This window comes from Cetorhinus maximus, chromosome 3, assembly GCF_964194155.1.
Source record: "Cetorhinus maximus chromosome 3, sCetMax3.hap1.1, whole genome shotgun sequence".
In the NCBI taxonomy this organism is placed as follows: domain Eukaryota; kingdom Metazoa; phylum Chordata; class Chondrichthyes; order Lamniformes; family Cetorhinidae; genus Cetorhinus; species Cetorhinus maximus.
In genome coordinates, this window is record NC_135881.1 from 103,941,726 (window position 1) to 103,959,227 (window position 17,502).

At 43.5% G+C, this 17,502-nt stretch overlaps 1 protein-coding gene across 1 annotated transcript in view; it reads right to left on the reverse strand.

Annotated features, from left to right (window-relative positions):
• Nucleotides 1–17,502, reverse strand: part of LOC144678832 (uncharacterized) — a 330,763-nt gene that overhangs the window by 289,202 nt on the left and 24,059 nt on the right. Inside the window, exons 4-5 of the mRNA XM_078538787.1 lie at nucleotides 16,852–16,872; nucleotides 16,639–16,698 (exon numbers count right to left, since the gene is read on the reverse strand). Coding sequence (XP_078394913.1) covers nucleotides 16,639–16,698; nucleotides 16,852–16,872 — 81 coding nt within the window. The remainder of the gene's footprint in view (nucleotides 1–16,638; nucleotides 16,699–16,851; nucleotides 16,873–17,502) is intronic.

The following is a 17,502-nucleotide window of genomic DNA, read 5'->3' on the forward strand; positions in this document are numbered from 1 at the left end:
ATTGAAGAAACAAAAAATACTTTGAAATTTTGGGGTTGATTTTAACCCTACCCACCCATGACATGTATATGCCCGCTTGGAACTTGGCCATTTCCCATTGTCTTTGGGTTCTCCAGATGGATGAGGCAAGAGCCTAAAGCAGACAGAGCCTTATGGACTTATGCAATTTGGGTCCTATTATTTAAATAGGAATCTGAAAGCATGTTAATTCAGACATAAGCAGAGAAACCACTGTGGTTTTCCCAACAGGCTGAAGCAGATCAGCAGCTGTTGAGAAAGTCAAAGAGTGCTCCTCTGGGCCCCGTAAGCTACAGCCTTCCCTGCTGGCAGCTGCTCCCTGCCCTAATCCTACCTGGATCAGTTAATTTTGGAACCATTTGGACTGGCAACTTTCAAATAAGGCTCACAAGTTAAAATACCTGGTCCTGAAATTTAAGCCAGTGAGTGTGATTTTTTTCTCACCTGGCCGATTTGAAACCCATTCCAGGTTAAAATTGACCCTTTAGTGTCAGCTACAATGCAAATAAACAATTTTCTTGCTCTTTCAGTTCCATACAGCTAAGGTGTCTGCTGTGGCACAGTTGGTAGCACTCTTGCCTCTGAATCTTATGGGTTCAAGTCCCAGAGCTCAACAATCAATGCTCTAGTGCAGTACTGAGGGGGTGTTGCACTGTTGGAGGAGTGTCTTTTGGTTGGGATGCCAAACTGAGGCCCCATCAGCCATTTCAGGTGGCGCAAAAGATCCCATGGCAATATTTTGAAGAAGGGCAGGGAATTAATCCCTGTGTCCTGGCCAAAATTTATTCCTCAACCAGCTTCACAAAAACAGATTGCTTGGTCAATACCACATTGCGGTTTGTAGGAGCTTGCTGTGCCAAAATTGGTTGTCATGTTTCCTACATGGCAACAACTCTTCAAAAGTACTCCATTGCCTGTAAAGCACTTTGAGATGTCTAGTGGTTGTGAAAGGTGCTATAAAAATGCAAGTCTTTCTTCCTACAACGGATGCAAGTGTGAAACTACTCCACGAATACAGCAGAATTTGGAAGATAAAGAGGAGAAATATCTCTAATATAAAAACAGGAAGTGCTGGAAAATCTTAGCAAGTCTGGCAGCATCTGTGGAGCGAGAAATAGAGTTAACGTTTCAATTCTATTTTATGGAACTGGAATATTTCTAGTTGTGATGTTATCACAATGTGATAAATTTCAGATCACACTGGAATGTGACAGCATTGGAGTGTCCCAAATGACCAAACTTTTCCTCTGTGCTATTCCAAACAGTGCCGTATCTAACAGTGGCATTGAGGCCAGCATTCCATTTCTCTGTATTCTGGATTGACATCCAACAGGTAACCCACATCCTTTTCCCTACCTAGTCAGTTGTGTTATGAGAGCTCCTAAAACTCTCCCACCATTTAGGACTAGTCATTCTATCAGCCATACAAGGAGCATTCATGTTGTGTCCTGGCTATCAGCCTGTTAATCCTTCCATCACTTCTCAAAGTTCCCTAAAAGAAGAGTGTTATAAATGATATTCTGGAAGCAAGTCTCTGGTTCACCCTCACAGCTGGTGTTAGTGCATAACTGGAGGAGTGTAGAAAGTAAGAAAAAAATATGGGGAGTCTTACCCTCAAATAAGTGCTGGGGAAAGAGGATGTCCCAGAGGGGTCAAGGACCGAATCTATTTAACTAGAGATAAGAAACAAATAGGTGTAGGTGTAAGCTATAGGCCACCAACTACTGGGGACAAATTTGCAGGAACCGTGAATGGTGCTGAACAGGGAGGTGCAAAGATTATACAGTATTTATAATGGGGGGCTTTAACTATTCAAAAATAGATATGAATAGTGGTAGTATGAAGGGCAGAGAGGGGCAAAAGTTCCTAGAGTGTGTTCAGGAAAATTTTCTATAGCAGCATGTTTCCGGTTCAACAAGAAAGGAAGCACTATTCGAGCCCCTTCTTGGGAATGAGGTGAGCCAAGTAGATGAAGTGTCAGTAGGAGAACATTTAGGAGACAGTGATCATTGTAACATAAGGTTTAGGCTGACTATGGAAAAGGACAAAGAACAATCCAGAGTAAGAATAATTGATTAGGGAAAGCCAACTTCAATGGGGCAAGAATGTATCTGAGCTGAATAAATTAGAGCGAAAGGTTGGCAGGAAAAGTGATAGCTAAACACTGGGCTACCTTCAAAGAAAAGATAGTTTGGGTACAGTCAAGGTCTATTTCTTCAGAAGCGAAAGGTAGGGCAAGCAAATCCAGAGCTCCCTGGATGACAAAAGAGACAGAAATTAAGATGAAGAAGAAAAAATGTGCTTATGACAGATATCAGGTAGAAAATGCAATTGAGAACCAGTCTGAATATAGAAGATTCAGATGGGAGATGAGAAAGCAAATAAGAGAAGCAATGAGCGAGAATGAAAAGAGATTGGCAGCTAACATAAAAGAGAATTCCAAATTCTATAGGCATTTTTTTTTTATTCATTCATGGGGTGTGGGCATTGCTGGCTAGGCCAGCATATATTGCCCATCCTTAATTGCCCTTGAGAAGGTAGTGATGAGCTGCCTTCTTGAACCACTGTGGTCCATGTGGTGTATGTACACCCACAGTGCTGTTAGGGAGGGAGTTCCAGGATTTTGACCCAGCAACAGTGAAGGAACGGTGATATATTTTCAAGTCAGGATGGTGAGTGGCTTGGAGGGTAATGTTCAGGTGGTGGTGTTCCTATCTGTCTGCTGCACTAGTCCTAGACGGTAGCAACCATGGGTTTGAAAGGCGCTGGCTAAGGAGCCTTGGTGAGTTTCTGCAGTGCACCTTGTAGATGGTACACACTGCTGCCACTGTGCATTGGTGGTGGAGGGAGTGAATGTTTGTGGGTGGGGTGCCAATCAAGCGGACTGCTTTGTCCTGGATGGTGTTGAGCTTCTTGAGTATTTTTGGAGCTGCACTCATCCAGGCAAGTGGAGAGTATTTCATCACACTCCTAACTTGTGCCTTGTAGATGGCGGACAGGCTTTGGGGAGTCAGGAGGTGAGTTACTTGCCGCAGGATTCCTAGCCTCTGACTTGCTCTTGTAGCCACAGTATCTTTATGGCTAGTCCAGTTCATATTCTGGCCAATGGTAATCCCCAGAATGTTGATCGTGGGGGATTCAGCAATGGTAATGCCATTAAATGTAAAAGGGGATGAAGGTAAGATTCTCTCTTGTTGGAGATGGTCATTGCCTGGGGCTTGAGTGGCTTGAATGTTATTTGCCACTTGTAAGCCCAAGCCTGGATATGTCCAGGTCTTGCTGCATTTGGACATGAACTGCTTCAGTATCTGAGGAGTCGCGAATGATGATGAACATTGTGCAATCATCAGCGAACATCCCCACTTCTGACCTTATGATGGAAGGAAGGTCATTGATGAAGTAGCTGAAGATGATTAGGCCCAGGACACTACCCTGAGGAACTCCTGCAGTAATAGCCTGGAGCTGAGATGACTGACTTCCAATAACCACAGCCATCTTCCTTAGTACTAGGTATGGCTCCAACCAGTGGAGAGTTTTCCCCCTGATTCCCATCCACTCCAGTCTGCTAGTGCTCCTTGATGTCACACTGAGCCTAATGCTGCCTTGATGTCAAGGGCAGTCACTCTCACCTCACCTCTGGAGTTCAGTTCTTCTGTCCACGTTTGAACCAAGGCTGTAATGAGGTTAGAAGCTGAGTGATCCTGGTGGAATCCAAACTGAGGATCAGCGAGCAAGTTATTTCTAAGCAAGTGTTGCTTGCTCGCACTGTTGATGACCCTTTCCATCACTTTACTGATGATCGAGTGCAGACTGGTAATTGGCCAGGTTGGATTTGTCTTGCTTTTTGTGTGGAGATACCTGGGCAATTTTCCACATTGCTGGGTAGATTCCAGTGTTGTAGCTGTATTGGAACAGCTTGTCTAGGTGTGTGGCAAGTTCTGGAGCAGAAGCCTTCAGTACTATTCATGAAATATTGCCAGGGCCCATAGCCTTTACAGTATCCAGTGCCTTGAGCCATTTCTTGATATCATGTGGATTGAATCAAATTGGCTGAAGACTGGTATCTGTGATGCTGGGGACCTCCAAAGGAGGTAAATTGTAAAAGGGTGGTAAAAGGCAGAGTAGGGCCAATTAGGGATCAAAAGGGGGATTTACAGATTGAGGCAGGAGCATGGCTGAGATATTAAATGAATACTCTGCATCTGTGTTTACTAAGGAAGAAGAGCATCCCAGGCCATAGCAAAAGAGGAGGTGATTCAGACGCTAGAACATTTTAAAACTGATAAGGAAGATATATTGGATAGACTGCCTGTACTTAAAGTTAATAACGCACCAGGACTGGATGAGATGCATCCAAGGTTACTGAGGGAAGTAAGGGTAGAAATTGCAGAGGTACTAGCCATAATTTTCCAGTCTTCTTTATTCTTAGGGGTGTGCAAGAGGACTGGTCGAAGGATTGCAAATGTTACAACCTTGATCAAAAAAGGGTGTAAAGATAGGCTAGTCAGTTTAACTTCAGTGATGGGGAAACTTTTAGAAACAATAATTTGGGACAAAATTAATAGCCACATGGATAAATGCAGGTTAATTAAGGAAAGCCAGCATGGATTTCTTAAGGGAAAATTGTGTTTAATTCACTTGATAAGAGTTTTTTGAAGAGGTAACAGAAAGGGTTGGTGAGAGCAATGCTGTTGATGTGGTGTACATGAACTTCCAAAGGCATTTGATACAGTGCCACACAACAGACTAGTAAGTAAAGCCATAGCTCATAGAATAAAAGGGACAGTAACAACATGGATCCAAAATTGGCTGAGTGACAGGAAACAGAGAGTAATGGTTAATGGATGTCTCTTGGGCTGGAGGAAGGTTTGTATGGAGTTCCTCAGGGGTCAGTGTTGGGACCCTTGCTTTTCCTGATATATGTTAATGACCTAGACCTTGGTGTACAATTGGGCACAATTTCAAAGTTTGCAGATGCTACAGAACTTGGAAACATTGTGAACTGTGAGGTAGGTAGTGTAGAACTTCAAAAGGACATGGACAAGTTGGTGGGAGTTCAGTGCAGAGAAATGTGAAGCGATTCATTTTAGTAGGAAGAATATGGAGCGACAACATAAAGTAAAGGTCACAATTCTAAAGGGTGTGCAGGAGCAGAGGGACCTGAGTATATATGTGCATAAGTCATTGAAATTGGCAGGACAGATTGAGATCACGGTTAATAAAGCAGACAGCATCCTAGGCTTTATAAGTAGGGCACAGAGTACAAGAGTAAGGAGGTTATGTTGAATTTGTACAAGACACTAATACAGCCTCAGCTGTAATATTGTGTCCAATTCCAGGCACCGCACTTCAGGAAAGATGTGAAGGTATTGGAGAGAGTGCAGAAAAGATTCACAAGAATGGCTCCTGGAACTTCAGCTATGAAGATAGATTAGAGAAGTTGGGACTGTTTATCTTGGAGAAAAGAAGGCTGAGGGATGATTTGATCAAGGTGTTCAAAATCATGAAGGGTCTGAACAGAGTAGATAGGGAGAAACTGTTTCCACCCATGAAAGAGTCGAGAACAGGAGGGCACAGATTAAAAATAATTGACAAAGGAAGAAAAAGAGATATGAGAAAAAACGTTTAAGGTCTGGAATGCACTGCCTGAGAATGTGGTGGAGGCAGCTTCAATTGAAGCATTCAAAAGGGAATTAGACTGTTATCAGCAAAGGAAGAATGTGTAGGATCACGGAAAAAGCAGGAGAATGGCAGTAGGCAAATTGCCCATTCGGAGAGCCAGTGCAGACACAAAGGACCAAGTGGCCTCCTTCTGCGCTGTAACAATTCTGTGATTCCGTAATTTTAGAAAATACAAGCAGAAAAATAAAGGTAAGGATTTGCATTGATGAGATTCATTCACACTCCATGCTGAATTTTGTGAGGGAAATCACAATAGGGGAAATTTTGTGGAGGTGACAGAGGTCTTGGCTGCCAGCTGGAGTGCTGACAAGAGACCCATACTGCCTACTCCTGGGAAAGACCGCTCTAATACTAGCCAATCAGGCAGTTGAGAGCAGGGTGTAGTGCTGCCAGTGTGCACCAGAGTGGCACTCCGGCACCTCCAAACAGGGCCCGGGGAGTGGAGTGCCGGGGAGCGGAGTGTTGGGACACTGTGGCTGCAAGACATGGAAGTGAGACGTTGCGGAGGCCCAGGTCGAGGGGTAGTGAGGGAAGGGGAAGAGGCTGACTGCCGTGTGTGGGAGATTGAGTGCATGTGTGTGTGTTTGCACACGTGAGTGAGAGTGTGTGTGTATTTGCACGCTAGTGAGAGTGTGTGTGTGTGCGTGTCTGCGTGCGAATGAGAGACTGTGTGTGTGCATGTGTGTGAGAAAGTGAGTGTGTATGTGAGTGAGAGAGTGATTGACCATGTGTGTGTGGGAGTGAGAGAGAGTGAGACTGTGATTGTATGTCTGCCTTACTCTCAGTCTCAGGTTTCTCACTTACCCTCACCACCACACCCCAACACAGACACACACCCACTCACAGTGGGTGAGGGTGAGTGAGTGAGCACCCCGAGACTGAGAGCAAGCCTGGTACACACACTTTGAACCTCTCACACTCTGGTCATTTTTATTAATTACTCTTTTTTTAATTTAAATTATTGCTATGGCTGTTTTATTTATGCTCAGCAATTGTTTCTTTTCTTAATGCCTCAACTTTTTTTTGAAATTCAGTTGAAAGTTGTGCCGAACCTTACCTTTCCAAAATTTGCTCATCAGCCCCTTGAGGGAGAAAAAAATGGAAGTGTGGCCCTGCCCAGTGAAAAGGCTGGACAAGCCTGTTTTAAACAGAGTTCTCATCATCCACACAGAGCAGTCAGAGCTTAGGACCTGTTGAAGAGTCATGAGGACTCGAAATGTTAACTGTGCTCCTCTCCACAGATGCTGCCAGACCTGCTGAGTTTTTCCAGGTATTTTTGTTTTTGCTTAGGACCTGGCAGACTGGCTTAAAAGAAAATTGGAAGTCTCAGGCTGAGAGTTCCGATTTTTTGAAGCCGGTCTGTTAGGTCATATGAACATACGAAATAGGAACAGAAGTAGGCAACTCGGCCCCTCGAGCCTGCTCCACCATTCGATAAGATCATGGCTGATCTGTTTGTGTTTTGAATTCCATGATCCCATCTACCCCTGATAACCTTTGATTCTCTTGCCTAACAGGAATCTATCTACCTCTGCTTTAAAAATATTCAATGACCTTACCTCCACCGCCATCAGAGGCAGAGAGTTCCAAAGTCGCACAACATTCTGAGAGAAAAAAATTCTCCTCACCTCTGTCCTAAAAGGGCGACCCCTAATTTTAAAACAGTGCCACCTAGTTCTGGACTCACCCACCAGAGGAAAAATTCTTTCCATATCAATCTTGTCAAGACTGTTCAGGATCTTGTATATTTCAATCAAGTCACCCCTCACTCTTCTAAACTCCAGTGGAAACAAGCCCAGTCTGTCTAACCTTTCCTCATAAGACAACCCACTCATTCCAGGTATTAATCTAGAAAACTTCCTCTGAACTCCAATGCATTTATATCCTTCTTCAAATAAGGAGATCAAACTGCAAACTGCACAAAATATTTGTGATGTAATCTCACCAATGCCCTGTATAACTGAAGCATAACATCCTTACTTCTATGTTCAATTCCTCTCGTAATAAAGGATAGCATTCTTTAGCCACCTTAATTACTTGCTGTACCTGTGTACTAACTTTTTGTGACTCATGCACTAGAACATCTAGATTCCTCTGCACCTCGGATTTCGGCAGCCATTACCTGCTTAAGTATTACTCTGCTTTTTTATTCTTCCTGCCAAAGCGAACAACTTCACATTTTGCTTCATTATACTCCATCCGCCAGATTTTTGTCCACCCACTCAACCTATCTCTATCGGTCTGCAACCTCCTTATGTCCTCTTCACAACATACTTTCCTATCGACCTTCGTGTCATCTGTAAATTTAGCTACCGTGCCTTCACTCCCCTCATCTATATTGATGTCATTGATATAAATTGTAAAAAGTTGAGGCCCCAGCACAGATGCCTGCAGGACTCCACTCGTCACATCCTGCTAACCAGAAAAAGACTCATTTATGCATACTCTGTTTTCTGCCAGCCAACCAATCTTCCACCCATGCTAATATGTTACCCCCTACCCCAAGAGCTTTCATTTTCTGCAATAACCTTTCTTGTGGCACCTTATCAAATGCCTTCTGGAAATCCATGTGCAGCATGATTACAGACTCCTCTTTATCCACAGCATGTTACTCATTCAGAGAGCTCCAATAAATTGATTAAACATGATTTCCCTTCCACAAAACCATGCTGACTCTTTCCAATTACCTTGAGCTATGACCTCCTTAATGATCAATTCTAACACCTTCCCAACAACAGGACCTGGAGACTTGTCAGCCCACAGCTCCATCAGTTTACTCAGTACTGCTTCCCGAGTGATTATAATTTCACCAAATTTCCCTCTCCCTTCCACCTCCTGATTTACAGCTCTTACTGAAATGTTTTTTGTATCCTCTATAATGAAGACAAAAGCAAAATATTTGTTCATTTCATCTACCATTTCCTTATTATCTACTATTAACTCCCCACTGTCACTCTCTAGAGGACCAACACTTACTTTACTTACTCTTTTCCTGTAGAAACTCTTGCTGCCTGTTTTTACATTTCTAGCTAGCTTCCTCTCACGCTTTAATTTCTTTCTCCTGATTAACCTTATAGTCATTTTCTGCTGTTTCTTTATATTCTGACAAATCACCTGACCTGCCACTCATCTTTGCGCAGTTCAATGCTTTTTCCTTACATTTGATGCTTTCCTTAACTACTTTAATTAATCATGGATGGTAGGTCCTTCCCTTAGAATTTTTTGTCATAGTAGGAATATACTTATTTTGAGTATTCTGAAATATCCTCCTAAATGTCTGCCACTGCTTCTTTATTGATCTATCCCCTAGCCTAGTATCACAGTTCACTTCAGCTAGCTCAGCTCCCATGCCCACATAGTTGTCCTTATTTAAGTTTAAAAAACTAGTCTTAGATCCACTCTTCTCCCTTTCAAGCTGGATGTAAAATTCAATCTCAATTTTACTCGTTGCTGCACTACTGCTGGGAAGGTTTGGGGTTGGGGAGTGGGGCAAGGGTGTTGGGGGGTGGAGGAGGGGGTTGGCGGTGGGGACAGGGGTGAAGAGAAGGTGTGGGGTTGGGGAGTAGGGTGGGAGAGGTTGGGGGTGGGGAGGGGATGTTGGGGGAGTAGAATGGGGGGTTATTAGGGAGGTTGGGGGAGGCGACTGGCGGAAGTTGGAGGGGGTTCGGATGGAGGGGAGGTTGGGGGGAGGGGGATGGGTGGGGAGTTTGGGAGGGTGGGGGTGGTTGTTGGATGGAGGGGTGGGAAAGAAGTTGGTGGCAGTGGGGGCACTAATATTTTTCACTTAAAAACATAGTTATTACTGACTTTTGGGGACACAAATGATTAATACATAAGAAAACATCATTATAGTAGATTTAGAAATGATACGGCCAACACATTTTCTTTGAGCTCCGGCACCTCAAATTTTGGCACTACACCCGGTTGAGAGGTCACAAGCTGGCCTTTTACAGGATTTAGACCCTGGGGGCGGAAAGTCCCACCCACCAAGAGCTGCTGGCCAGTTGGAGGCCGACAGCTTTTTTGTTCAGCAGAACCACCAGGGAGGCAGTGGCCGATGCGCAAAATACACCCACTGAAGGCCCAGGATCATTAAGTGACCCAGGCCAGAGCTAAGTGATGGGGGAGGTGTTTGATGGGGTGAGGGTCACCAGGGAAGAGGGTGAAAGGGGGTCAGCAGCAAGGGCAGGGGTGTGGCTCTCAGCAGTTCCCCCCACACCTTCCCAATGCTGGGTCCCTCGATCCTTTGAACAAGGGAACCTATTATGTTCCGGCTGTCGGGTCATTTGCTCAGCAAACCAGTTGCACGCCTATCTACTGGTGACTGAGTTGGTAAACAATATATTGCAGACGCAGAGACCAAGGTAAGATGAAACACATGCTGTTTATTAACATAAGTAACAGAGCACCAACATATGTGTGCTTCTCAAACCAGACCCTATTCTGAACGACTGATTAACATTGTAGCCCGCGCTACACAGCAATTGAGTAATGCAATCAACCTGCTCACACTCTCTTATAGGCGTTTTGCACCTCAGATTACTACATGCCTCCCTCTTTACTCAAAAGTACAATTTACAATCTTTACAATATATCACTATTTACATATATTAACGATTTACAAATTCATTTCTTTGGAGGCTTCTTCAAACATGTCAAATGTCGTAGTTTTACGACTTTGGAAGGTTTATCCAAGGCCTCCCTCCCAGGAGCCATCTGTCCACTAGGCTCTCCTGTAGGAACCTGCAAGCTTGTTCCTTCGAGGATCTAGGGCTCAACGGATCCTACAGGCACTTCCAAACCAAGTGGAGTTCCTTCCATATGTGGTGTAGACTCCAACGGGAATGTTTGGCGCATCCTTTCTTGTAGATCTGTTTCCCTTTTCCTGAGATGATCTATGTGTCCCTAATTATCCAAACTTTGACTGATATGTGATGGGAAAGGGGTCTCATCACTGCACTAAATTCACCTGATAGCCATATGGGCCCATCTCCAAAGTTCTTTGCAAAAATTGTGTCTCCAACAGTGAAGTTTCTTTCATGACTGTGGTAATCGTGTCCATTTTTCTGTGCCTCCTGACTTCCCTCTACCCTCCCCCCTAAATTCGGCCTTTTGAAACTCAAACATGGCCCGTCTCTTCATCAATAACTCTGCGGGGGGCAATACCAGTAGTCATGTGTGGGGTAGTCCTATAGCTGGGTAGGAAATGTGATAATCTAGTTGCAATAGAGTCTCCATCCAGTTTTTCATTCCGGACTTTAAGGTCTGGACTGCCCTCTCGGCCAACCCATTGGATGCAGGGTGGTATGGTGAGGTCTTAACATGTGTGATGCCGTTGAGATTTGTAAATCTTTGGAATTCCTCGCTAGTGAATGCTGTTCCATTATCAGACACTATTATCTCTGGTAACCTGTGTCTTGCAAAACTCTGATGCAATCTGTCTATGGTGGCAGCAGGTGTGGTTGATCGCACCTCGTATACATCCATCCACTTCGAGTCAGTGTCTATAATCAAGAGGAACCCCACGTAGTCAATGTGAAGACGGACCCAGGGCCTTCCTGGCCATTCCCAGGGATGCAATGGAGCAGAAGGGGACAATTTCTGTACCTGTTGGCACTGTATGCAGCTCTTGACTAAATTTTCAATTTCTGTATCCATCCCTGTCCACCATAAATAGTTGCGCGCCGACATATTCGTTCTAGAGATGCCAGGGTGAGCACCATGCAATTCGGTCAATAATGGCTTTCTTCTTCTCGGGGGCGCAATGATTCTCGCTCCCCACAGCAAAGTGCTATCCTGGCAAGTGAGCTTGTCTCTCCTAATAAGATAGGGCTTCATTTCATCAGGCTTTGGCTCGTTAGACCATCCCTGTAAGACTTGTTCCCTTACATGAGACAAAATTGGATCGCGGTCTGTCCACTCTCTTATTTGTTTGGCATGTACTGGTGATGAATCCAGAAAGTTTAACAACAAGACAGGTTCTTGAGGAATTGGGATGTTCACATTGCTGTCTTTTAGAGGTAATTGACTCAGTGCGTCGGCATTGGCAATCTGGCTTCCCGGCCGTGGATAAAAGTATATTCATAAGCAGCTGGAATCAGTGCCCACCTTTGGATGCCTGCAGAAGCAATTGTGGGTATTGCCTTATCTTCCCCAAACAAGCCTAGTAGTGGCTTGTGATCAGATACAATGGTGAAGTGGTGACCATGGATATACTGGTGGAATTTCTTAATGCCAAATACATGGATAAGCCTTCTTCTCCTATTTATGAGTATCTTTGTTCTGCAACACCGAGTGTTCTTGAGAAGTAACCAATGGGCCGTTTGGAGCCAATCACCATCCGGTGTGAGAGTACTTCCCCTACTCCGTAAGGGGATGCATCACAGGTCAAAATTAATTCTTTCTTTGGGTCTAAATGTACCAACAGGGCCGATGAATGTAGCAACTGCTTTACTGTCGTAAAAGCCTGTTGTTGTGGAGCTTGCCAAGTCCACCTGTGGTTTTTCTTGAGCAAACCGTATAATGGAGCCAGTACTGTTGACAAATTTGGGAGAAAATTGCCATAACAGTTAATCATTCCCAAGAAGGACTTGAGTTCTATGGCATTTTTCAGGGCTGGTGCCTCAAGGATAGCTCTCACCTTGTCTTCCACTGGGTGAAGGCCCTGCGAGTCGATCCTATGACCCAGGTAAACCACTTCTTTTGCTTGGAAGATACATTTCTCTCTTTTCAAACATACTCCAACTTGTTAGAAATGCTTCAATACCTCTTCCAGGTTAGCCAGGTGTTCTTCATCAGTTAGTCCTGTTACTAGGACATCATCGAGATAAACCACAACGTGGGGCAAACTTGGAAGTAAATTTTTCATAGTCCGTTGGAAAATGGCACAAGCTGATGAGACTCCAACGGGTAACCTGGTAGACTGGTATAACCCCGTGTGTGTTGCTGGTCACAAAATCCCAAGAGGCCTTTCCTAGCTCGACTTGCTGGGAAGTGTGGCTCATGTCGAGTTTCTTTTATGCGGTTCCCCCAGCCAGCTTGGAGTACAATTCATCAATTTTCGGTATAGGATGCCTATCAAGTCTGGCTACTTTGTTAACAGTCAACTTGTAGTCCTCGCATATTCACACACTCTGGTCAGGCTTTAGTACTGGAACTATGGGCGCTGCCCATTCAGAAAATTGTACAGGTTGTAAGATGTCCAACCTTGCCAGCCTGTCTAATTCGACATCAAATTTTTCTCGCAATGCGAAGGGACTGGCCTCATCTTCAAGAATCTAGGGGTTGCCCCAGAATCCACATGGATTTTAGCTTGCAGCCCCTGAATCTTCCCAAGCTCTTCCGTGACTACAGAAGAATATTTCTATAATAATTCTTGCAGGTCTTTCATTCTGAGTTGAAAAATCTCAGTCCACTCCAACTTTATTTCCTTAAGCCAGTTCTGACCAAGTAGACTTGGGCCTTGCCCTGCTACCGCTATCAGGGGTAAATTAACAGACTGGTTTCCGTACTGTACGGGAACCTTGCATATACTTTTTACTCATATGCCTTCACCAGTATATGTCTTTAATTTAGCATCTGAATTTTCCAGATTTAATGAGTGGTCTCCTCCCTTCAGATATTTGAACATATGTTCCCCTATAACTGTCGTGAATGCCCTTGTATCCACCTCCATTCGGATGGGTTTCCCATTGACTTCCACTGTCACATAGATTGGCTCTGTTTTACCCATTTTTAAGTTGTGTGGTGAATAAATACCTGACTCTGTTTCTTCTGGTTCCTCTATTATGTTGATTTCATTATTTCTACCTTTTTGCTTAAACTTTTGCCTAAATCTGTCTTTACAATATCGCGTAATGTGCCCATTACGATGGCAGTAGAAACACTCGATTCTTTTAAATTGTCGTTCGCTTGCAGGCTGTCTAGTTCCATTTCTGCTATTATCAGTGTGGGTTTTCTCTGTTAAACCATTGCTTTTTGCTGATCTGTTAATGGTGGCTGTTTCCCGCCTTGCCGCAGAGCCCTGTGCTTTCGCGACATTTCTAACCGGTGCTTCCCTCCTGATGCGAAAGACGGCGCCATTTCGTGCTCCATTGATTGCTTCTGAACCCCTGACTGCGCTTTTCATTGCAAGCGCCAACTCCAATGTCTAATGGCGTCTTCATTAATCCCACATACTAATCGGTCTCTTAACATGTTGTTAATCGAAGTCTTGAACTCACAGTGCTCTGTTAGTTGTCTTAAGGCTGCTACATAGCAAGCGACTGTCTCTCCAGAGATGCGATACCTCAAATTAAATTTAAAACATTGCGTTGTTACTGAGGGTTTCAGCTGAAAGTGGCTTTTCACAAGACTTATCAACTCATCAAAGCTCTTGGAATCTGGGGTGTTGGGTGCCGTTAGACTATGAATTAAGCCATATGTTTTACTGCAACATGCCGATAGGAGGATCGCTCATCTCTTCACCTCCCCCGATATGTTGTTGGCCAAAAAGAAGAACGTGAGGCGTTCAATATAATGTGACCAGTCATCGGCGGTCTGATCAAATGGTGCGATATGGCCAAACTGTGGCATACTGGAGCGAGATAACTTCGATCACTATGATGAAGGCTGTACTTACAATTGCCTTGTAAGGTACGGCTGATTTACTTCTGCTGAATTTCTGCAGCTTCCTTTGGTGTCGTCGACTGGTCGTGTTTTGCCTTATCACCAGTTGTTATGTTCCTTCTGTTGGGTCGTTTTGCTCAGTGAACCAGTTAAACACCAATCTACTGGTGAGTGAGTTGGTAAACAAGATACTGCAGATGCAGAGACCAATATAAGATGAAGCACATGCTGTTTATTAACACAAGTTACAGAGCACCAGCACATGCGTGCTTCTCAAACTAGACCCTATTCTAAACTACTGATTAACATTGTAGCCCGCGCTACACAGCAATTGGGTAATGCAATCATGTGGTCAATCTGCTCACATTCTCTTAAAGGTGTATTGCACCTCAGATTACCACAGAACCCAACCCCCCACCAACCCAGAAACCACAAGCACCCCTCACAGATCTGCATGTCATTCTCCCCGCGTGGCGAAGGCCCGACCACTATGTGGTTAATACCAGCAGCAAGAAGCTCTCAATTAGGCAATAATTGCCCACTTATGGGCCTCAATTGGTGGCAGATGGGAAGGCCCTTGCGCAGCTCCCCACCATGGGCTTAATCAAGGTGTAGTTTGGAAGGTGACAGGGTCCCTACCCGCCACTATTCTACCTGATTAATTGTCCTCCCCATCTCCAAATTTGCCAAAGGGAGAGCATAAAATGCCACCCAAATTGTAGCTTCTGTAATTAAATCTTTGGACTGAATCTTTCCACCCTGCAGAACGGGGGCAAAGTGACTTGATGATAGAGTGCAGGAACTTACCACCCCATTGCTGTCGTGGTGGTGGTCACTGCCATTTTGTTGACTCCCTCTGAGTTGAGACCCCAAGAGTCAACAGAACCCTGATGCCTGTTGGCGGGCAAGCTGAAGACAACTCAAAAGTTAAGTTAGGCTTTATTTCTGAAGAGTCAGGAGGCACAAGTTTGTTCCTCCAGGCTCTATAAAACCAGATGTGGACACTGCCACTCCAACACCTGATATTTTGGGTGGGCCAGAGTCAGCAGGCAGCTGGGTGCTCGATTTCTAATGGGACCCCAATGCTAATTTGGACCAGACCTCAAACTGAACTGATCTCAGGTAGGGACTATTATTTGTCTGGCCAGTGCATTCTGTTAGCCTGAAGTCTGTTCTGTGGGGAGATGCCACACCCCCACCCCCACCCTTTTAATTAACAGGTTGTATCTAAACTCAGCAGTCTCTTTAAAGTGAATATAAAACATCTTTAAGTGACCTTGCCTTTCTTTTGTACATGTCTGTTTAACATTGAGCTTAATTCACATTAGCGGATATATAAAACAGGTCACATACATCCTCCCTGGAGATGTAACCAGTGATCAAACAAGCAGATTTCTTTTCATTCTTTTCCTTTAGTTTATATTTTTTGGCTGAATTTTGTACTCAAAGGGGTTAACATCAGCACTGGGGATGAATTGAAACATATTGTTGGACCAGAGCATAAGGAACTTTATTCTCGACATGGCCTATACGATTCTTTTGTTATTTGATCTGGAGTGTGGGAAAGACCGTGTTTATTGCCTATCCCTAGTTTCCCCTGAAAAGGTCATAGCAGGTTTTCCCCTTAAATCACTGCAATCCCAGTGATGATGGCTAATGATTTGTAAAGAAGACCCATGCAAAACTAAAAACATTAGGTTAATGCTCACAAACATTCCTCTCCTATAACGGAAGATATTGATACAGACAGCAGTGGAGTCTTCAGAAGGCCTGATTCTTTTCACCCTAATCTCATATTCCTCTGGACTTAGCTGAATCGAAACCAAGTTGCCATGAGACAACCTCCCCAAAATGCCGCATTTCAAAATCAGATAGAGATGTCACTGTTGGGTTATCCTGCATTGGTATCCAACCATAACTGCTTTGTTTCAATATAAGAATGGTAGGGTAGCTGCATTTTTATTTTATCCAAGTTCCTCTATTCGTTTTTGAAAACTGCTCTCTCCTCAGTGTGCAAATCCCCTGGTTTTCTGTACTTAGACATAAGGTTTAGCTATTGATTGGTGCTACAGCTAAATTGTCCTGACACCAACATTTTGGGAACTTTTTTTTGATGTAATTCCACATGTTGAAGAACAGCTGAATTTTCGTTTCATGAAGTATGAAACTGGAGTATCCGTTGGCTCCTTGCACCTCCCTTAGGCGTTGGTCAGAAGGGAGAATTGATCAGCAGCAATTCGATAGTAATCAACAACAGTTGATTTAAGTGTAATCTGGCATCATGCATCAGAAGATAATAAATTCAGCAGCAAAGATTTTAACTATACTTACGGAAGCTCCAGTCTGCCCTCTTTCCCCCTTTTCACAGGTACACAGCTTAGGTTTAGGGCACTGTGTAGAAGCAAAAACAATACATGTGTCCATAGTAACTTAGTGTCTTAAAGTTTCAAAGTTCCAATTTGAGGAATTAATTATTACTCAAGGTAACATCATATAAGCACAAGTCTATAGATAGGATAATGGTAAAACTGATAAAGGACTTACCGCTTGATTGGCAACTTTGAGCTAAATGAAAAGGGAAAGAAAAAAATATAGGTTCATTGGTTACTGTATACAATGTATATAATTCTCCAAAATATGTAATGCTGGGTAAGTCAAGACTTCATACAACTACAAATTATAGATGATGTTTCGCTGTTTTATATTCATAATCAACTTTTAGATCAACTCTGCCTAATGTTCTGTAAATGGTGACAATTTAAGTCTTTACATTATGCTAGGCATAAAATAAACAGGTTAACAACTTAATTAAAATAGTAGACAAAGGAATTCATTCAAACAAGCAAAGCACACATTTGCTAATATTTGAGCAGGATAATTTATGCTTGAATAATTAATTCATGTAGGTAATGGGCTAAACCTTTGCCAGTGGAATAACATCACTATAAGTAACTTGCATCCCGCCACTGGAGAAAATAGAGATATACAGCAGCTCCTGATGATGGTACATTGAGAACTGAGCAATACACCTGTACAGACAGGTTAACTTGTTTATTTTATGCACAACATAAATTAAAGATTATTCACATTCAGTACTTTGCATTGAAGATAGTGAGGGTTACTATATGTTAGCTAACAGTATGTGATAGAGAAAGAATCAAATTCTTTTGTAGTTACTTAAGCATATTATACTTA